This window comes from Halyomorpha halys, unplaced genomic scaffold, assembly GCF_000696795.3.
Source record: "Halyomorpha halys isolate HHAL.00 unplaced genomic scaffold, Hhal_1.1 Scaffold115.1, whole genome shotgun sequence".
Lineage (NCBI taxonomy): Eukaryota > Metazoa > Arthropoda > Insecta > Hemiptera > Pentatomidae > Halyomorpha > Halyomorpha halys.
In genome coordinates this window covers 904,336-928,311 of record NW_027106332.1, presented here as the reverse complement: position 1 = coordinate 928,311, position 23,976 = coordinate 904,336, and the positions used below count along the sequence as shown (strand labels likewise).

General features: G+C 30.5%; 1 protein-coding gene across 1 annotated transcript in view; it reads right to left on the bottom strand.

The window, feature by feature from the left end:
- Positions 1-23,976, bottom strand: part of Sdb (SAXO downstream of blistered) — a 112,475-nt gene that overhangs the window by 8,688 nt on the left and 79,811 nt on the right. Inside the window, exons 2-5 of the mRNA XM_067044673.1 lie at positions 4,681-4,917; positions 2,996-4,527; positions 2,703-2,905; positions 46-1,038 (exon numbers count right to left, since the gene is read on the bottom strand). Coding sequence (XP_066900774.1) covers positions 46-1,038; positions 2,703-2,905; positions 2,996-4,527; positions 4,681-4,917 — 2,965 coding nt within the window. The remainder of the gene's footprint in view (positions 1-45; positions 1,039-2,702; positions 2,906-2,995; positions 4,528-4,680; positions 4,918-23,976) is intronic.

Below are 23,976 nucleotides of genomic sequence, written 5' to 3'. Positions count from 1 at the left end.
AAATTTGTCCTTCGGTCTCCTTTCGAATTCACCTTCGGGCTTAAGGTTATCCTCTGGGCGGACCTGCTTCGGTCTCTCTGCTGGTACAAACTGATGTTTTGGTTGCCTTTCAAACTCTCCTTCAGGACGCAAGTTATCTTCAGGACGGACTTGTTTTGGCCTATCAGCAGGTTTAAACTTCTCTGGTGTACGTTTTTCGAACTCTCCTTCGGGCTTAAGGTTATCTTCAGGACGTACTTGCTTAGGACGCTCAGCTGGAACGAATTTGTCTTTTGGTCTTCTTTCAAATTCACCTTCTGGTTTCAAGTTGTCCTCTGGCCTCAATTGCTTCGGTCTCTCTGCTGGTACAAACTTGTCTTTTGGTCTTCTTTCAAAGTCACCTTCTGGCTTTAGGTTATCTTCTGGTCGTACCTGCTTTGGTCTTTCAGCTGGGATAAATTTTTCTGGAGTTCGTTTCTCAAATTCTCCCTCTGGTCTCAAATTATCTTCCGGTTTTACCTGCTTTGGCCTTTCAGCTGGAACAAACTTATCTTTTGGCCTTTTCTCGAATTCACCTTCAGGTTTAAGGTTATCTTCCGGTCGCACCTGTTTTGGCCTTTCTGCTGGTGTGAACTTTTGTGGTGTACGTTTTTCAAATTCTCCTTCTAATTTTAAGTTGTCAGTATACTTTTTCTGTTCAGCCTTAGTCACTGTAGAAATGTTTTTATAAACCTCATTCGTAGTGGTTTCAAAGTAAATTTCACCATCCTGTTTAGTCCATGTCCTTCTTCTAACTGGTTTTTCACGATCTGTAGTCTTTTGTGTGAAGTCAGCCATTGAAGAAGACTGGAAGATCATTTCACCTTCTGTTAAAAGGTTGTCTCTCCTTTTTGTTATTTCTACTTTAGTGGAGACGTTATGATCTATGAATGCTGCCTTGTTGCTAGTTTCACTAATGAATTCTGTTTTATCTGTTATCAGGTTATCTGGCTTCTTTTTCGGTTTTTCTCGTATGACTGGAGCATGCTTTGGATAATCAATGCGATTAATGGAAGTTTCCTGAAAAAAAAATTATTTGATTATTTCAATTTAATTTTCCTTATAATTCTTGGTTATATTATTGTATACCTAATATTTTCTTTTTCAATCTTTCTTTGTGAATTATAAACAATTTACCTAAATAAATGTAGATTTGATAAAAAGAAAAAAAAATTAAAAGTGTACAGTGAATAAAATATTTCAAATAAAAAGTTTATGGTTTAATAATTAAATTAATTTTTGAATCTTCCATTAAAAAAATTTACCTAAACAAATATAGATTTGATAAAAAGAAAAAAAAATTAAAAGTGTACAGTGAATAAAATATTTCAAATAAAAAGTTTATGGTTTAATAATTAAATTAATTAACTATTTTTAAAAAAGTTTAAATCAATTGTATAGATTATTTAAAATTTTTGTTAACCAATGCAGCTAATATAGTAGTTAAATTTTATGTTAAATTAGAAACCAAATATGATGATAATTTCAGGAATTAACCTCCAGCGCACCTTATTTTGGAAATACCACTGGTAAGGGGTGGTTTTTTAATGAAATGTTAAGACTTAAATATCGGGAAATTTATTGATCCGATGCGTTCTGAAGTAAAAAATCGCCAAACTCTGCAAACAATTTTAGAAAATGTTTGTGTAAATGGTTCGCAAAAATAGAACAAACGCATACATCAAAATCCTTTCAGAATCTTTTTTTCACTTTTCCGTAACAACCCTTCAGCATGATGGACACGTCTTCATTATGATTGACAGTGGAGTTTTCTCAGCCGGTCGAGGAAAGTAAGATAATCACAGAATGTAACGAGAAATTGAATTCTGAAGCGATTTTATTCTTTATTGTTCTTCGTTCATTTATCGTTTGCCTGCAAATTTAATAAAAAAAAACGTAAACAATTTTCTTCGATTTACGCTAGGAAATTTTTTGGATCTTTTCAAACTCCAACTTCATTTGCTATCAAAATCAATAATAAAACATCCCATCTCATTGAAAATTCCAGAGTTACAGAGGCTAGAGGAGAACTAGGAAACATTCTTTCAAATTCTAAAGTTGTAGAGGCTAGAGGGATGAAGATGATAATGGGACACCTTGTATATAAATACATTTATACTTGTAGTTTATCATCATCTATGCCCGACTGTTGCATAATGTGTTGCATTATTTTATTCTTGGGTTTTCAATTAGATTCATTTAAAAAAAAAAAAAATTATTTATTTTCAATATGCTATTATTAAAAATAATAAATCACATTGGAGCCCAGGAGTTTCTTACTAATGGGCGGTTTATTTGGTTTGAATTTTCCTTTATTCGGGAAATTGAGGCTGTTATTTTAAACTGAAAATGTAGTAATCAGTTAAAAGGTTTTCTGTTAAAAAAAAATAAATTAGGATTTCTTTGACAGAAATTTATATTGTAACTCATGTTATATCGGTAATATTTTTTAAAATAAATGTATTTTCATTCATTATTTATTATGAAGAACTAGTATTTAGTTTATTCATTCAATAATTTTTCAGGGTTTTTTTTTTTTTTTCAAAATGAATTACGATTTGATAAGTTCTTTACTATAATTTATTTAAATATATTACAAGTAATATTGACTTATTACCTTGTGAAACTATCAATATTTATTTTTATTGATTACTTTCACACGCTACTAAAATTATTATACTTACATCAATAGTTCCCTCCCCAACCGTTAAGTTATCAGTAAGCCTGCGTACTATTTCAGTTCTCTTTGTGTCATGTCTTTTGTATTCAGATTGTGATGTTGTTTCTGTTATGATTTCTCCTTCTAGTTTCGTCCAAGTATTCCTCCTTATAAGCCGCGGTCTTTCAGTGACCTCTCCAGTAAATACTTCTTTTGATGTAGTTATACCTATAGATTTAATAAATAGTTTTAGAAACAACACTAGATATGAAGTAAAGCAGTACTGTAAAAATAAAATCCGGGAGCTCTTTTACATACCTACGAATTCTCCTGACGGCTTCAAATTGTCTACTGGTTTTCTTGTTGGTGCTCTTTCTCCCTTCAATGGAACGCCAGGTTTCTCGGGTGTTTCGAATTCCCCTTCAGGTTTCAGATTGTCTGGATGCTTGACTACTGGCATTCTTTCTCCAGGACGATATTCCTGAGGTTTGGGCCTCTCAAAATCTCCTTCAGGTTTCAAATTATCAGTGGGTTTTACTTGCTTAGGTCTTTCAGCGGGCACAAACTGATCTTTTGGTCTCTTTTCAAATTCACCTTCTGGTTTTAAATTATCAGATGGCTTTACTTGTTTAGGTCTTTCAGCGGGCACAAACTGATCTTTTGGCCTTCTTTCAAATTCACCTTCTGGTTTTAAATTATCAGATGGTTTTACTTGTTTAGGTCTTTCAGCGGGTAAAACTTTTGTTGGTTCTGGGCGTTCAAAGTCACCTTCTGGTTTCAAGTTGTCTGGACGCTTAACTACTGGCATTCTTTCTCCAGGGCGGTATTCCTGAGGTTTCGGTCTTTCGAACTCTCCTTCAGGTTTCAAATTATCTTCAGGACGTACTTGTTTAGGTCTTTCAGCGGGCACAAACTGATCTTTTGGCCTTCTTTCAAATTCACCTTCGGGTTTCAAATTATCAGATGGCTTCACTTGTTTAGGCCTTTCAGCGGGTAAAACCTTTGTTGGTTCTGGGCGTTCAAAGTCACCTTCTGGTTTCAAATTGTCAGGACGCTTAACTACTGGCATTCTTTCTCCTGGGCGGTATTCTTGAGGTTTCGGTCTCTCGAATTCTCCTTCAGGTCTCAAATTATCATCAGGCCGTACTTGCTTAGGTCTTTCAGCGGGCACAAACTGATCTTTCGGCCTTCTTTCAAATTCACCTTCGGGTTTTAAATTATCAGATGGCTTCAATTGTTTAGGTCTTTCAGCGGGTAAAACCTTTGTTGGTTCTGGGCGTTCAAAGTCTCCTTCTGGTTTCAAATTGTCTGGACGCCTAACTACTGGCATTCTTTCTCCAGGACGGTATTCCTGTGGTTTCGGTCTCTCGAATTCTCCTTCAGGTCTCAAATTATCATCAGGTCTTACTTGTCTAGGTCTTTCAGCAGGAACAAACTGATCTTTTGGCCTCCTCTCAAATTCACCTTCAGGTTTTAAATTATCAGATGGTTTTACTGGTCTAGGTCTTTCCGCAGGAAAAACCTTAGCTGGTTCAGGCCGCTCAAAGCCACCTTCTGGTTTCAAATTGTCTGGGTGCTTAACGATCGGGGCTCTTTCACCTGGGCGGTACGCCTCTGGTTTAGGTCTTTCAAAATCGCCTTCAGGTTTTAGGTTATCAGGATGCCTAACTACTGGCGCGCGCTCTCCTGGTTTGTATGGTTCCGGTTCGGGTCTTTCGAATTTTCCTTCGGGTGCTAGATTATCTTTAGGCTTCGTCACTGGTGCTCTTTCGCCTTTAGTTGGAACGAATTCAGTCCTCCTTTCTGGTTTGTAATCACCTTCCAAATGCAAGTGGTCCTCCACCCTGAAACTAAAATGGAAAATAGCTTAAGAAACGTAGTAGTGCATTTTTTTTAATTTTAATATAACGCTTCATATTCCATCATTTCAGCATTTCTTAAACTATGGTTTAAGAAAGGGTATGGTTTTAATATGCTTATACCAAATAAAATACAATGCTTACTTCCTGGGTTTGGGTAAGGGCTCCCTTTTGGGAAACTCCTCCTGGTAGGCTGTAACAGCTTGGAGAGGTTCTCCTGGCAATTCCAGCTCTGTGTGGAGCCTCCTCAAAGGTGGGCGCTCCACTTGCTCTGGCTTGTATGGTGGATAGCTGTCCTTGGTCTGCGTGTGACTTTCTAGCGGTGCCTCTGGCAAAGCCAGAGGGCTCGGTTCCGTCACTGTGTGCCGACATCTGTGCCTCCTATAACATGAGATTTATGTAAAAAAAAAATTACATCTTTTCCATTGGAGTCTATAATAAAATTGGATCTATTGAAGAAAAATATTGATACTTCAATTATGTTGATCGAGATATACCATTAGTATCGGATTTTTTGTACTTCTAATAAGTAAAATCATGTGAAGTATGAAGGTTTTAAAAACTTGTGTCAAAACAAAACGAATGTCAAAATAAAATCCGACAAATGTTAATTTATGTTTGTTTTTTGCGTAACTGACTGCGTCATCTCAGAAGAAATGGCCGTTGTAGAAACAGTATTATTGCTTATCAATGTCCCGTAACAACAACACCATTGCTATCTCATGAATTCATTATTTATGTATACATATAAAAAGTATAGAATTGTTGATTTGTCTTCTAATTTTTTGTCATTACAAAGTATATATTTTTAAATAATCGGTTGTGTTATGAAAATGAAACATACATGTATCTATACATAATGTATAATAGCCGGTATCCTTAAGGCTTATGATAACGCATAACAAAATCCGTTTTGAATTTGAATGAATGCTTTAAACTTTACATATCTGCATTTATGTGTAAAAGTTCATACTCACTTTGGATGATGGTACAAAATTAAGTTCGAGAGTTTTCTCTCGATAGTTTAAATTATTGGTACTGAGAAGGAAATTGGGAATAGATGAGATACGGCTATGAGCTGAATAGTGACTGAGGGAATCGGTGTTTGTTGTTGCCGTCGCCTAGGACCTCCACCTTACTAGGCCAATTGATTGACCTCTCTAACACTAACTACTCCCTTCAATGTTTTGACAACACAAAGATTATTAATTGTGTTTTCATTACTGATATATTTCTTACGGATGTCTTTAGTCTTTGTATAAAAGAGGCATTTGACAATTTCAAGCAATGGAGGTATGATTAATAGTATGAAAGATCGCAAAAGGAAACCGCACTTTCCTGACCCATAAAATTAATTATATGTTATGGATTTTCAAAAGGTAAATATTTTCATATGAATTCAATATTTTATTATTTAGTAAACACATGTGTAAATAATTTTTTTGGAACTAGTAAGTATATTTCAAAATTGTAATATAAATTTCTTAATTAATTAAAGATTTTATTAATACAAAAATATTTTTTTTTTTAGGATCAATTAATATTTGACTATTAGACAATATATGTATTGACTCGAAAGGAGCAGGATAGCTATGCTTCATACTGTGGTAGAAAATTAATTTTATGTTTTGTTAACTGTTACTTGACTCAGTGATTGGGCACACCTAACCTCTGTAAAGGTGATTATAGTCATATCACCTTGTATCAAGTATTGAACCTAAGACTGATGGACTATATTGGTACATTTAAAAAACAAAAATATTCCTTTATCTCATTTATTTTATGCTCTGAAATTGATTCAGGTGTGTTGTAAAAAAGTTGTTCATGCACTTTTTTTTTTGTTAGTTCAGATTCTCAATCTATGTCCGTCGTTACACGGAGAATAGGGAAGGACGCATTCCCCCCCCCCCCCCTCAATCATTTTAAACCCCGAAATGTTGGAAAATTCGAGATTTAAATATTGGAAATATAAGATTTCTAATAGAAATTATTATACTCCAAATTTCTTTTAAACGCTATTTAGAAAGTAAATTTCTAGAAATATTTTATGAAGGCGCCATACCAAACTATACACACCGTTCACTTCTCCTTAGCTTCACAAATTTTTGAATGTTCATTTGATTATCTCTGAGTCATTAAAGTGGCATTTGGTCCATCTATCTGATGAGAAGTTTGCTCCAGCCCATTCTAATAATGGAATTCTAAACGGTATATAGTGTACTTTTTCTATGGACTCGGATTCATTACGGGTAATTTTTTCATCAAACATGAAGGTGAAAATAGCCAGAACCTAAAACCTGATTTTGAACCTGAATTTGACGATTTCCGTGCAAACGGTGCGAAAAATCGAAAAACCTTAAAGATCAAAATTATTTCAGAATTTAATTTTCTGTACAAATCCATTCTCATCATCATCACCATTCAGTTTCATCCATTTTAGTTTCCTCGGCCGTCCGAGAAAATTGAAATTATGACAACAGATAATAGTTCTAATTTCCCAAGTGTTCTTTATGGTTTTTCGATTTTCCGCACAGGTTTGAACGCTAATCCTCATAGACAGTAAATAATTGTTAACATTTTTAGGACGTCGTAAATAAATAAAGAGCCCGATATGAATTCGTCATACAATCTGATTTAGTATCAGTATTCATAAAAAAGTACCTCATTTCATTGTAAATTCCAGAGTTAGGTGCGCTTAACGAAACTTAAAGTAAAGAACTTGAGGTAAGATAATCAAGAACAACCTGAAAAGATAGACTACATGCCAATGCGACGATTTTTGACGATTTTCAAGCAAAAGATGGAAAAAATCGAAAAGAAGAACTGGGTAAGGTTAGAAAGTTTGCGAAAAAAGAACACTTGCTACTGTTATGAACTATGGAAAATCAAATCAGTCTAAAAAATAGTAGGGGTTTAGGCGAACCTGTATACTGGGCACCTAGTATACGTTTATATATATTTATATAACATATAGTTTTAATATTTGCTCAATTATTTTGGAGTGACATTCTATATCTATTTGGTTAGTCTTTTTTTGGCTTTGATCTACGATTTATTAGACTAGTCTCTTATTTTTGTAATCTGAATTGTCTATTATTATATTTAAATATTATTATTTATTTTATATTATAATTTATCTTTATTATTTATGATTAATCAATAATTATAAGATTGTAAATATTTAGGGATGTTTCTTGCTTGACACTGTACCCACTATTATCAACTCTCATAATAACCATGTAAGACCCACCAAGCCTATTCTTGGTAACCAAGGAAGAAAGAAGAAGAAGAAAACAGTTTTACAATTTTATTTTCTTAGTTCGAAGTATAAAAAGGGATTCTTTATCTGTTTGAAAATAGCGTTTCAGGAACAATTTGACCGTCATCCCACATAGAAGATGGTCTAAGGAAACAATTCTTTCCAAATTTAAATCCTACGTTTCTCTTCCATGCAGATCCATCATAATCGGGATGACATCGTCTCTTTAAACAATCTACGCCTTATGTATCCAGAAATGTATCGAAGGACGCAGGTGGGGGACAGCCTGAGTCAGATGTAGAGACCTTTCCTAATATGGAGAGGTCTCCCACTTTCTCGTAAGAACAGTCGGTTACGTCACATTTGTGCTGTCTCCATCGGAGGACGACGGCTAATCCATCGTTGACAATTGATATAATCCCATTTTGTATTTCTATAGGTAATTAGTGATGTCATTAAAATGATACTAAAAAATTTTATAGGTTACAACCTTCAAGATTCCATCTTCAATTTACGAAAAACCTTTGTGGATCATCAAAAATACGAACCATAGCAGTATTGGCATGTCATTTCCCCATCGAACTTCAGAAATATTATATTTGAGTTCATGACTTGATTTTGATTTCATTTATCACTAGTATGCTCATTCATATCTTTTTTTAAAATTATTATTATCTTATTATATATAAAATTAAACTTCTATACGATAGGAAAAATCTAGAAACCTTTTGCAATGGGCGCATCTCACAACTTTCACTTACCCTAGTATAGGTTGAAATTAATTCTTACTGCCAAATTCTTTGATATTCATGATGCTAATCCCTTCCCTTCACACTATTTTCATTTATATGTTAAGTAAAAAACTAGAGAGCTGAGGTTCCAACAAGTTTTTCACCAATACCCTTCTAGGGCTAAAAAAAATTACGTAGCATCCTTGTTGAGCTAAAAAATTCGCGGCATCCTTATCGAGATAAAAAAAAATAAAATTGCAGTACAATTATCTTTAAAGTGGCTGAATAAGGAAAACAAATAAAGCAGTTCAAAATAAATGCTGGTATGTACTGTATATTTTCTACTTTATTTATTTATTTTATTTTTTGTAATATTTTGAGAAAGTAGCATTCGCTTTCGGCACTGCTGTAAGAAGTAAAACTATTATCACAACCGTGGAGACACGAAAACATCTATTTTTTTATTCCACTACCTCTCTCCCTTCCACTCTCTCTCTCTCTCTCTCTATATATATATATATATATATATATAAAGTTCGGAAAAATATGACTGTTTGGCTAATTTATTATTAATTAGCCCAATACTGGGATATAGAAATTTTCAAGTTTCCACTATATGTTTATAATCCGAGTTATTTAAATTTAAGGAATATACTCATTGAAGGAAATGATTTGAAAAGTATACAATAGAACTTAACATTTGTATTTGTAGTTAATTGTATTCCAAAATCTATTTTATCCCCATGTCACTTTTATGAAAAAAAAAAATTGTATATTGTATCAGAACTAACCTTCAGAGACTGAGAACGGAATTATTATTGGGTCATTCCACGTCAACATAACACACTTTTAAAGTTCACAATTATGCTGAGTTGACGTGGAATTTAATTCCCAAAAATAAATAAAAAATTTTCAATGGAATCAGAAACTTGGGAAAATAAAAGAATCTCCTGGCTTATTAACTAAATCATTCTTCACCTCTGGGTTATGTTTATTTTCATAGAAACTGTAGTATTAACATTGATGTAATAATTAATATGTTTGAAGAGAATATGAGAGTGAAGGTTTATTTAAAGTTTTTTTTTAAAGATTTATGTCATTTTGGTCCCATTTTTATATTTCCGTTTGGATTCACATCAACCCGACCTATTCAAGAAATAAATTTTAAAATATGTACTTTCTGAGAATATAAAAATAATAAATTAGGTTTTGAGAAATGTTAACTTATCTTAATCTATATAGTGTTGCATACCATATGAAAGGGATTGGAATATGCTGTAAAATGACACACATCCCATATCTACCTCTGAATTAAAGAAGCTCCTGCAGAAATTTCAAAACTCGTTCTCTGTTTTTCTAACCCATTAAAGTGGAGTCAATTGCTGCGTATTACAAAAACAAGTGGATACTTCTAAAAAAAAATTTCACATTTTTCCAAGTCCATATTTATACAACTGTGCAAAATTTGAAGAGAATTTGAGACGGTAAGGTTCAAAAGAGTGTTGAGTTGGCGTGGAATGAACCGAATGCAACCGTGTTGAGACATATACGACAGCGTTTTACGACCCGTTTTGTGATGAGCTTGTTGCACAATGTAGGAACGACTCGCTTTCAGGATAGGTCAACTTCGACGGGAGAAACGTAGGGTATCAGTATGCTTGGAGCGGTTCTTCCAGCGGGGAATTTGTAATGTCGGCTCTTCAATATTAATACATTACAACTTATTGTCACTGTTATAAAGTACGCAGGTAGAATTGATATGGAACGCTAATGATCATTACACTTACAGCACAATTAAAATTCGTTTTGAGACACCGAGGTCGATTATCCCTTCCAATATTTCACTTAAATGGGGTTACACACTGAAAACCGAGCTTTCTTTCGGATTTAAGTTAAAACTAGAAATTACTTTTAATTTCTAATTATAATTGACAGTCCGAAATACGATGGCAAATTTAAAATAACACTCCCAGTTATTTGTTTAAAAACACTACCCTTCGTTATTTTATTGTTTAGTGGGGAGTGATTACATCTCTATCTAGTATTTATTCTAGCTTATGAAATTACATTATGTGTTTTTATTTTATTTTTGGGGGGGTGGACATACAACATCACATTTTATGGAGTGTAGTTAGTATATTTAATCACAGTATTGCCAAATATTAGAATATAAATGTACATTACAATATATTATAATACTAAAAATACATCAAGTAAATGTAATTACAATGGTATGATTAGAAACTACCCATTAAAAGCACTCTAATTATTAGAATATAATTTTTTTTAAAATGGTTTTGTAAAAAAAAACTATTTGTAAGCATCAAGTGATTTTATTTATTTATTTATTTTTCTTATATTTTAAATGTTTGATTAATTTACTGTTAAAATTCTTCGCCTAGCCTCGTCAGGAGTCTAGTCAGGGATTAAATTATAAGATATTATATAAATAATAATTTAAATTATTATTAGATATTATTAAAGCTTATTTCAATTTTCAAATACCTGCCGTGCAAGTGATATTACAACATTGAGAGAGTATGACGGTGCTTGTCTACACGCTGATAGTAAACTTAACCTTCCTAATAATTCAACTTGATGAATGAACAATAAAATATGATGATTAAATGCAACAAATATATAACCAAAACTAAGAAGTTTATTAGCTATATGTAAGGTTGGTGTTATGAGGTTATAAAGTGAGATAAGTTCACTATAAAGTCATCTGTCGACTGTTAATTATCGCGCATTCGCAGATAGTTGACAGTAAAACCAACTATCAAGCTAGCGCTGATAGTGCGAATGTAGTGCCACGACATCTAATCTCGTAGTTTACATGATATAAGTGTCTACAATAACTGTCACCTGGTGCCTGGTGTGAACCATTCGCGGGAACGACAATTAAAGGGTTTACTCCTTCGGAGTTTGGAGTTATTTATTTTAAATTTATTGTTACAATCATTTGATTTCTTTTTTTTTTGTCAAGTCTTCAATCGAGGACCTGTATTGACCCAGAGTGAAAATATCCAGATTCATTCGTAGGGGTCATCAAGAAATAAATATTGATTGACCCAGGTAGGAATCGGCTCCACAACGTTCTGAACAAGCACTCTAGGACCCTCACCCCAACGCGCTCAGTCATCAGGTTCTTCTCCAATCATTAGTTCTCATGGATTCCAAGAGATGGAGTTGCATGTCGCGTACGTTTTTACAATTATAATGAGATACATTTACTGTATTTATGTTGTGTTTTTTTTTGTAGTACAATCTTGTTTAAAAAAAAAGAGGTAACTCCAATAATCAAATGTCAATTATAATTAATTAGATCCATTTAACTGATTATTAGTTTATATTTCCAATGTTTCAGCCGATTATCAAGGATAATTAAGTACCAGCATTAATAACAAATCAATATATATAAAATAAAATGTTTGAAAGTTATGGTTTTGACTAAAAATAATGTCCTTATTTGTAGGAGCAACTAAAGTAGTTTATATATTGTAAATATTATAATATGTTTTAAACATTGAATTTTTATTTTTAAAGCTACTGCTAATATTTACATAGAATTTTGAATTTTTCAAAAACGGAAGCTACTAGCATTAAGCAGAAAAATTTTCAACATAATAATTTATTATAATTTTGAAAGGTGAGATGGATTATATTGAATAGCAGTTATCGGATTTGGTAGAAACAGTCGAATTCTTAAATCTCCTATTCAATTAGAATTGTTTCTTCATCTAAATATTGTTGCTAAATACAGTCAGGAAATGATAAATCAACAAATAAAATAGAAAAAAAGCGACGACTTTTTAAGTTTTTTTTTTTTTATAATTTAGTAAATTTTATTTTTCTGTCTACTCCTTGCAATGATATTATCAAAGATAAGCAATTATTCAATTTGTGATTTTATATTATAATTTCTTAGAGTAGGATTAATAGTGTTAAAAACGTTAAAATTAATAATTGAATTATATAAAACATCAAAATTCTCAAAATCCGTCTCAACGTATTTTTTTTTCATCAAATATTAAATAGTCTATCAGACGACAATCATTTCCAATTTAATATTAATATTGAAATAATACCTATCACAAAACTTTCTTTTAGTACTTTTCTTTGTGTCGAAATTAATTTCATATATAAATTACAGAAAGTAATAAGAAATTGATTATTGTTATAAGAACCATAGAAATAGGATTGCATTTAATTAGGAGTTCATTTTATTTATGCGATGTTCACCGCTCTCCACTGCCTTATATAACTATATGTTAGATATTTTTTGAACACCTAATTTTAAATTGATATTACAAATTACATCAAAATTCCAATAGCCGTTTTAGAGAAAATGGTAAACAGTTGTTAACAAGTTGATATAAAGTGACACTTCCGGTGACATTACTGGCACAACGTTTTTTTTTTTAATAATCCATGCACTCTGAAGTGTTTCTGTTTAATTAACCATTACATAAGGAGTTTTGAGATACAGTACTTAGATCTATATATATATGTCTTGACGCATGTATATTTAGAGATATTATGAATAGGTTGTTTCCGTATATACTTAAAGTGAAATGAACAATATTAAACATTTAGAATAGTGATCTCACAAAACTATCTTTATTAGAATTTACTTATCGATACCAGACCGCTTTACAAACACTTTTCAGCTCTCGAAATAATTTCCCGTAATTCTCAAATTAAATCTTAGAACTATTTAAGAATTAACCGCAATTATTATTGTAATTTAAAAAACGTACGTCCCTACTTCATAAAGTATTCTAAAACCTGTTTCTAATTATGAATACCCCCGAAAAGAATATGTGGGAAGTAGCTTTATTTGCATATAACGTAGGATAGGATTTTCATGGAATCCTATATTTAGCCAGAATGTTTTTAAAGCGTCAATCCGAATTTATGCATTCAGAAAATTATGATTTAGAAGTTATTAAGGGACAAATCTCTAATGCATAATATACAATTATTAACTATCTGCCAATGCCAGGTTTAAATGCGAATTTTAGACGCATATCTTTACTCATGAGATTATTTTGTCTTAAATTTAAGTTTGTGTACACTGAAATTTATATGCAATATTTTTTTATATTTCAATTATTTTCATTTTCCAAATATATTAAATATTAAAAAATTTGTTTAACCTTATTTTTTCTATACCTTAACGAATTATTGTTTAGGACGGGATTATAATTTTACAAAAAAAAAAGTTTAATATATTCTAAATTTAAAAGTTTTTTCTTAAAATAATTCAATTATATATGTATATTTTTTTAAATAATTTCGTATTTTGAGATATTATAATTCAAAGAAAACTGCAAATTAACCTATTTATAGTTAGTTCCCTTTCACTGGGGATACCATGACCCCAATAAACTGCACAGTAAATCACGTCTGCCCAGCATTACTGGTAATAAAATAATAATTACAGTTATACATAATTTCTTTTATATGAATAATGTGAAAATATATTTTTTTAAATAGATACTAGGTTATAAATTTAAGAAACGCGCTTATACCTCTAGTAATGAAGAGGTTACTCAATGAAACATCTTGTGTTACGAATACACGAGACCGGAGTATCAAGTGACGTTCTAGAATCATTCATTTTAACGAATAAAATTATAAATTAAAAAAGATTTCGAAAGGAAAAAAACATTTAAGAGTCTGTGTAGTCTACAGCTTAAAACAAAAAAAAAATATTTTAATTTTTTTTTTCATAATATTTATTATTATATAATTTCAACATTACAGTTAAATTATATTAAGGTTTATTTTATATCAATTAAATTATAAGTCAATATATATCTAAAAACTAAAAATAATTATCTATTTTCTTTGGCTATTTCAATGGATACATATGTTTATCCGAATATCATTTGTAATTTTAAAACAGCGTTAAATGTCCAGATTCTGATTTTCTTCGATTTTAATTGTTTTTCTTTTATAACGGAGACTCTAATCATATTTGGCATTCATACAGTCATTTTTTTTTCGGGTCAAGGATATGTGTATAGGTGAATGTACATAAATATTTGATTAACTGTTTTCATTGATCAAACAATTCTTCTCAGAACAATGGAGAACTTTATGTTCTTGAAATAATGGGCGCCACAATAAATCACTGATAAATATTTTACATTCCGGTGCCTGGAAATTTGATTAAAAAAAATAAATAAATAAATACTCGGTACGTTAACGCAGTTCGAATTCATCTGTAAAAACAAACTTTAATTGAAAATATATTATAAAAAAATTATCAACTGAAATGACGGTCGTATAATTTGAAAAACATTCAGATTTCCTTTTCTAAATTAAGTGGACTAAAGTTATATATGTTTTTTACTTTTTTTTTTAAATTTGATTTAGGGTGGTAAAAGAAAGGAGATATGAATTCAGCGTCGATATTTTACGGGTGGCAATAGAAGAAAAGAGTTTTTTCTTAGTTTGTTTTAGACATGTCTCTTCCTTAGTTTCATTGAGCTGAATTCACTTGGCCTTCATTTCATCAAGATTGTTCATACATAGCCTCAAGTAATCTTGTTGATCCTATTATATCGTTTTCAAGACTTTTGTTTTATTTATAAAAATATTTTTTACAATACTCCATCAATATAAGGCAAGAAAAATATATTCATCAAGAAACAAATAAAATAAAAATTAAACGTCTAAATTATTATTATCTGAAGTGTTAATAAGATATATCAGGAGACCGAAACTGTATGAAGTTAGACTAAACTAAACAAAATTGATTACATGATTTCTGGCATTGTTTTTTTTTTCCCCCTTGAATAATGATTCGTAATTTAAGTCCATTTTTTAAAATATTATTACAAAAAATATTTTATTTTTATTTAAATTTCACTGTACATTTATTATAAGTTAAAAAAAAATCAACTTTATATAAGTATGCTGTGTGTATAGCATTATAGTAGGGTAGTACCCATTATAGAATAAAGTTTTTCTTCCTCTACAAGATATTTTATTTATTTTAGTGGAGGTACCAATCACCAAAATACACCCTTATGTTATTAAAATATGTTTTCCCTTATGGACTACGAAATAAATATATATATAAATAAATTTCGGTTTTCTAAACTAGGCTGATTTTTAATTAACTAACTACTCATTTATCCTTTCGATTTGGATTAGAAACCATTCGCGACGTCTTTCAACTTAACCTAGGAAATCGACTCCACCAACGAAATTTTTCTATGTATGTTTAATTCAAAACATATGGTTACTGACTCTTGTAATTCAAAGATGAAGGATGTATATTTTTTTTCAAGTTAAAAATTATTTTTTTGGTTGTTATTAAACTCAGATTGGCCAAACACAGTAATAAATTGTTTTCTTCCATTACCGATAAATTAGCAATTTAAATAAGGTTTGTATAAGGTTTAGCATGGGAGTTATTTGCGCTATGCACAGAAGTATATTTAGAAATGACAGAGTTAAAAGAATTGCTTGCATTGCAAAATACTTGATAAATCAATACAATTATTGAGTTGCAATGTGAAGCTGTTTCTTCAGGTCATTCTATTATTTTACAATTTTATATTTTAATCATGAAATTGTGAAAAAAAATTATTATTGTAATTAACTTTATTAGGTATTAATTTCTTGTGAAAAAAGTAAAATTTGACAGTGACCATCATAACTAGAATTTCAAATTTCACAACTAATCTTCAATAATTGAGAGAAAAAAAAAACAAATCTAAGAAATGCTTTATATATACACATATACATTCATTATGAAAAATAATAATTTCCAATTTTGGCAAACAATTTTTGAAATAATAATTTTAATAAGATTAAACATCGACGTAAATAATTAAATAAACCTCCAGTTGAATAAAATGTAATAAGAATTTATGGAAATTTAAAACGAAGCAATGAAAGTAATTCACAAAAATATCCGATTTTAATTTTTTTAAAGAGTAATTTATATTATATTGGATCTGGATTTCTTATTGTTTTATTACTTTAATGCTTTAGTTAGAATTTCATTGTTTGTTTTTATTTATTTATTTTTTTCGGCCTAGACTCCCATTGGAGTGCTATACTGCCTAACCATGGATGGGAGTCAAGTTTTTCATTTTGTGGGACCGTCACTCGATGAAAAAAGTCAACGCCCCAGGCTGGATTCGAACCGGTGCCGCTAGCAGATTTCAGATCGGTAAGCTTGCGCCTACCACCTGAGCTCGGGACGGTCCATTTAATTAATACCGTAGCTCTCTAACGATAATATAGAAGCAGGGAAATGAGAACAGTCCGTGAGAGGGGACGAAGCTCTTCTTCCTCAACATATTCCGTTGACCTGACTGACAGTAAAACCATAATTCATATATTTGTTTTTATTTCATCGTAAATATCAAAATCTGTTAAAAAAAAAAAAAAGACTCCATAAATAAATATTAATTCATAAATTTATTTTATGATTTTATATATTAGGCTTAATATTTAGCAATAACCTAATTTCTGATTATATAAATTGATCTATAGAAAAAATAAGTATAAAAAATAATTTAAGGATCAATTTGTTCAGGTATAAGTACATTTTTTCTTGTACTTTCTGTGTAGTTTCGGTGAACTTGTTGGATTATAAATAAAAATATTTTTCGTTCTTGATTTTTATATTTTTACCAAATTACATTAAAAGGTATTGAAATCGTAAAGCAACGGATATATAATATAATGGTGAAAGAGAATTACTAAAATTACTGTCTGCTCAGAAATCGATAGATCTGAGTTCAGGGAGCGTTACTTCCTACTGAAAGCTGCGGGCCTGATATCCCACCTGCCAACGTTAGCTGATTGATTGACATCCCTCATATTTAATTACTTAATAATAATTAGTATAAATAATATAAGAGAGGGAGGCAGAGTGGAGATGGTGAAGAAAAACATTGAGAGGGAGAAAGAGAGAGTAGTAAAAATGATGAATGAGGTATATGATGAATGAATGAGCACATTACCAAACAAACATGTAACACATAAAAAAATTTAATTTTTTTTTATTTTAAGAAACTCGCGCATGTTTAAATCAAATTGTGATTATCGTGGAGCAGTATTTACATAAAACCATTTTTGTCGCTTGTGTGAATAACGAAGAATATAGAACAAGGAATTTCTTTTCTTGATATAAAATTGAGTTCAAACTAATTTAATATTAATCTTTTGAATTTTATTTTGCTGCATAAGGATAAAAATGTGGAAAGAAAAAAAATACAATTTCAATTATTTTATATTTACAATATATTTAAATGTCATTAATGCCACTGAAACAGTCGATAAGAATATCATGCCAGATCATTCCTCTGATCAAATTTTTCATAAAATTTTGGTGGTAAAATGCGGTAATAGCTCATAAGAAATTTGTACTATTTCATACAAATGATAAATTTCTATACATTCCATTGTTTTTTTTTTTTTGTTCAATTAGAAAATATTACAGATAAGAATTATCGAGTTTCGATTTTCTCTAATAAACATTTAACACGTAATTGCTTCACTAAGAAATAGGTAGTTCTATTAGATTCTTCAAATTTTTGTGGGTCAATTGATTTAATAATAATTGTCTGAGTCTGTTAATAGCGTTTGCGATTAAACAATTTAGGTTCTCATTGGGACCTAAGTGGTCAGGAATTTTCCCCCTTAATTATTTCATTTAGACGTTATGATTTTCTTTTTCGATCGAGAGCAATTATTTTATATATATATATTTTATTTATTACATTGGCCTTCAAAATATGAAATTAAAAACTGTAATAAGAACTACCACATTACTATAGAAATTCCAGAGTTAGGCTCTTCATATAATGTTAGAAAATTGACAATACTCTCACACTCTCAAATATATATGAGAGTAAGAGAGAGAGGGAATAAGAATAAGACAATGTCTTCAAGCTCCTTCTGAATGCTGTTGCCCTGATACCCGAGAATCGCAGGCAACATGTTCTACATCTCTCGCATTCCATTCCGGTTTTCAACATTTTTCCTATATTTTTCTTTGTAAATTCATTTTACATTTTAAAAATCGGTAATTATCGTGTTGTTAACTATTTATATGTAGTCTTTTAAACTACCTAGACAAAATGTATACTATTCTCTAAAATTGTATTGAGAATTATAAAAAAAATACTATTCAAAAAACTTGAAAATTCATAAAGAAAACTTAAAATTATTTACTTTTTTTTTTGTCTAAAATTAGAAAAGCTTAATGCATTATTCACAATTTGTCGTTCAGCATACTATTCTGATATAATAAAATATTTGATTATTAAATTCATTTTTATATAGGGGGAAAAACGTTTGAACAGGTAGATAAGTTTAAGTATTTAGGTTCTACGGTAACTAGAAAAAACTAAATTGATGAGGAAATAAAAGCTAGGTTGAAGGCGGGAAATGCTTGTTATTTTTCAATTTCGAAACTGCTTAGCTCGTCTTCTATCGAAAAACTTAAAAATTAGAATTTACAAAACTATTATCCTTCCCACTGTTCTTTATGGATGTGAGACATGACCTCTTACAGTAAGGGATAAACAGCGCCTAGGGTTTTCGAAAATAAAGTATTACGCAAAATATTCGGACCGAAAAAAAATAAATTGACAAGAGAATTTAGAAGATTACATAACGCTGAATTAAGGGACCTACACCCGGTAAATATAATTCAAGTTACAGCATTGCAGCGTATAAGATGGGCATGTAAGGTTGTAGGGCTTAGTAACGAGCGGATCCCTAAAATGGTAATTAACACTGAACCAACGGGTAAAAGTCCGAGGGGTAGACCGAAACGTAGATGGGAGGATTGCGTTAAAACAGATTTAGTGGAATTGGGTTTGGAGGGGCATCACTAGAAGGATGTATGCAGAGAGCGTTTGGTGGTATCGGCATCGAACCTTCGGGTTCGTTAAGCCTTTATTATTATTATTATTATTAAATTCATTTTATCAATAAAATAGTTTTGTCTTGTTTTCTGCAGTACGCAACAAAAATATTTCAACCAAATCTTTTCTACAATTACAAGCCTCTATGCCCTTATTATAATAGCTCAAATACCACTTTTTAAAAAAGTATTGAAACAAAAACTGCTGTTATTTTAAACTACAAATTGTTGACATTTACTTGTATAAAATTTTCTTTTATCTCCAAACAAAAGATGTTTAATTCCTAAAATTCGCTGTGTTCCCGATATGCTTTATTTTGCCTGTTGTGTTTCTTGTAAAATCAATTGAAATGTGTCTAGAACCGTAAATTTTAACATTTAATAATTAGTTTAAAACACCTCATTAATAAATTGAATTATTATGCCTACATGATAATTTTGTAAATTGAAACAAGTGTTTCCTGAATCCATGATATAATAATTTACAGGTACCCGAAAATTAAAAAAGCTACTAAAATGACAAAACGTTAACGTTGTATTGGAGACCAAAGGACCAAACAAACTTATTTACTCGTAAGTTGAAAACAAAATAATTATAAAAGTATAATCATTATTATTATTATTATTTGATCATACCCAAATCAATAAAATTGTATAAAATATTATCGATCCAATTCGGTTCTAAAATATATTTTTTTATAAAAATGAAGTTACTTATTTATATCATTTTTATTAAATAAGTGTAGAATGTTGAATTAGACGATTTCTATATAGTGTGAATTTATTTCTAAATTTTGTCTTTAGTGTATTTTTGTTTTGGTGAAAATACTTTTAAGTCATTGGTAACAACTTCAATACGCCATATCTTTGCTAATACTGACTGGTCCGAATATAATAATTATAATTTTGTTTTATATAAACTTTTCTTGCCTTTCGAATAAACGCATATATAGAATACTATAAATGTAACATTTTTTCTCGCTTTTTCTCGTAGATTTATAGAATAAAAAAAAATAAAATAAATAAATCTGCACCACTACAAGCCATGAAGGGTCAGAGGTAGATCAGAGAACTGTTACTAGACAAACGGTAGAGCAAGGAGGTGATTTGGTCACAATCACACTCGACCCTCAGATTTTTACCCAATTAAGGGTACCTTCTTTATGAGCCTGGGTGGAACCCGGAGGGCAGACTCAGAGCTATAGTGGAACAGAAAATAATTGTCTGCCTCAGCCGATATCAAACCGTGTTCCTTGAAGTTAGTAGTACACTCCCTTACCACAGAGCTCCCACCCCCACGATTTATGGAATATATGAAAATTCAAAAGGATTTAATGAAACGCTTCGGCTAGTTTCATCAAAATTGTTTGAGTCGTTTAGTTTAGTACAGTTAAGACAAAAACATGTTTTTAGGTGCTCGATTTTGCATACAGGGGAGCTGAAATCCTACAAAAATGAAAAAAAAAAAAAAGACAACGAACTTGACCTACCCATTAAAAAGATAATTGTGGTAAAACATACAGACTAATGGAGAAAAAATCGTTTGTCTTTTTTATTCTAGGGGTTCTTTTGGCTTAGATCTGAACTGTATACCGAAAATTTACAATACTATTGTAAACTAGGTGGTAAGAATTGAAAAAGAGAATAATTAGAAATATGTCATGCAATTAAACAGTTACGAATGAAACTAATAACGAGATTTTTATTATTTTTCGAATTTATTGGGATTTCTGGCCTATTGATTTCACTTCTAACTAAAAAATTATTTTAATAAGTCATAAGATATATATAAACCAGTCTAATTGAGGACAAGGTTCAGTCAGTAAGAAACCAGGGGATACGGCGTAGGCGGCTAGTGAAGTTGTAACCTATTCGACCTCCAAAGATATTAAGACTAACTGCATACACGAGGACTCCCACATATAATATTACCTATAACAAAATATCTGTTTACTCTATAACCTTAAGGTTGATTAATCAACTTTTTTTTTTTTAAGAAATTTTTTTACAGTCTGTGTTTTTTTCTAATTTTGTAAAATGTTGTGCACCTGTCACACAATTTCCACTTACTATTTTGAAATGTAATTAATCCTTCTATGTACCAAAACACCGATTTCTTTTGGTATTATTCCGAGCAGCAATACTCCACTTTACTGTATATTTCATTTATAGGTAAATGAAAATAAAACCGACTATTGTTATATCATATGGAAATAACATCACCTGTTTAGGGACAAAAAAATTATTTTATTCTTTGGTTAATTGTGAGAGTGAGTAGCTCTGTTGTAAGGCACTGTTCTACTAACTCCGGTTCAAATCCGGCTATGGCAGATAATTATTTTCTGTTTCACAGTAGCCGTGAGTCAGCCCCACTATTATAATTTATCACAATATTTGTAACCTTCCCCACCCTCATGTCAGGCATTTAATTTATTTCTTACAACTATATTTTGGTTAAATTTCCTCTTTATTTTATTATTAAAATTCATATTAAGGTTAATTATAATTATCAACATTAATTGTATCCCATATTTTTCATAAATTATTTTTGCTTAAAATCTCTGCATAGTGTTGGTTCAGATTTCTTGAGTATTTTTTAAAATTCATTGCATAATTAATGTTTTCTGATATGTAAATGGACTCAAGTATTTTTATTTTGAATGTATTATTTTCTTTATGTATGTAAAATAGAATTTTCAAAATCGAATGTGTGCTGGTTTTTGGTTGCATGTTGCACTAGTGATGTTTTATTGGGATCCGTCTTGGGGGGATTCTACACTACAGGGGTGCCTTCTAGACTTCACCTAGCCTCATTAAGTGAGTATCCTTAATTGGTTAAAAATCTGGTAGTCAAGCGTGATTCTGCCCACCTCCTTGAACAGCCGTTGGTCTAGTAACAGTATTTCCTTACATAAAGTACTGCACCCCAGGCTCTTCATTTTTTTAGCTAATTATAAAATTCTTCTTTAGCTATTAACTATTTCTTTTAACAATGAGACATTGTTTTATTTCAATAAAATTAAAGTTATTTCGAAGGATGCTTTTGAAAATTCGTCATTTAAGCCCAATATTACTATTTCAAAGAGTATAAGAACTAGCTGATACCACATACCACTGAAAAGTACATTAATATGAAGAGTTTAGTCAAAATCTTCTAAACAGTTTTTGAGAATAAGTAAAATAATTTAAAGTGGCGCTTTCGGTGAGTCGATTTTAGCGAAAAGTTTCTATAAAATTCGAGCAATATATCTACTTAAAATACATAACTTGAATTTTATGTATTTAAACACTAATTTAAATTATGTGAACACACACAGCGAGACTTCATTATTTGAACTCAAAAAACTTTTTTTTTTCTCATTTATTGAAACATCAAATCCATTCATATTTTAGGTTTACCCATTACTTCTAACAATGAGAGATGATTAATTATTTAAAATAAATCAAATTTAAAATATCTTAGAGAAAGCTATTTGTGAAAATTCGGCATTTAATCCCTGCCAGACAATTTCGATAAGGATTTATATTAAATATCGTTAAATTGTACATTACACATGGGTTTGATCAAAACACGTCTCTTGTTTAAGAGCTACCCTGAACACACAACTCTCAAAAGTCTTGTGAGACTTCGTTATTTGAACTTTAAAACGGGTATTTCTGTTTAAAACTTAGATTTGAAAGTTTTCACCATCACAATACTTCACCTTGCTATATATCTCATATCTAAGTAGATGAAAGTAAACAATTACTTAAAGGACGGACGTCATAAAAGAAATTTTTTCTGTCAAACTGAGGCTACAAAAACTTGTACTACACAACAAAAAGAGAGATATTCTGAGATTTTGTTTACAATGTTTTGTCAAAAACGAAAAATAATCGGGATTGTAAAAGTTCAAATATTTGACGAGTAAGAAGAAATGTGTTATTTTTTAATGTTAACCTTTGATAAGAATACCTTCTTTTTTTTATTCATTTATGATGGATTTTGACAGTTTTAATTTATATTCATTTAATAAATAATAAAAAACAAATTAAAGAAAGACCTGTTTTAGAATATATCGTGTTAAAAATATGATTTACAAATAATATAGGAACACGAATAGCTATAAAATAATTAAATAATAATAAATCAGTGGTTCAAGGGCAGAAAATAAACTTAATAAATGACCTTTGTTAAACCGACATTTTTAAAGTCAAAAATGTCAACGAATTTTCGTAAGTGTTGAAAAGTAAGAGAATAACTCTACTCGAATTGAATTACATTTGGCCATACATACGTAAAGAAATGAATTTATACCGACATGTCTAAAGAAAATTTCATTAACACCATATAGAAAAATCAGTTAAAACTGAAATGAAAACACTTTAACTGCGAAAAAAAATATTGTATATAATTTGATGATTAACTTCTATGATCAGTTATGTAAAAAAAATTATTTTCAGCTAATGAAGGAAATTTAACCGATAATTAGAATCAATCGTTAATAACATTCTGAAACAGCTCTCTCGTAAAGCCATTCTATTCCTTACCTATATCTATAATGCTA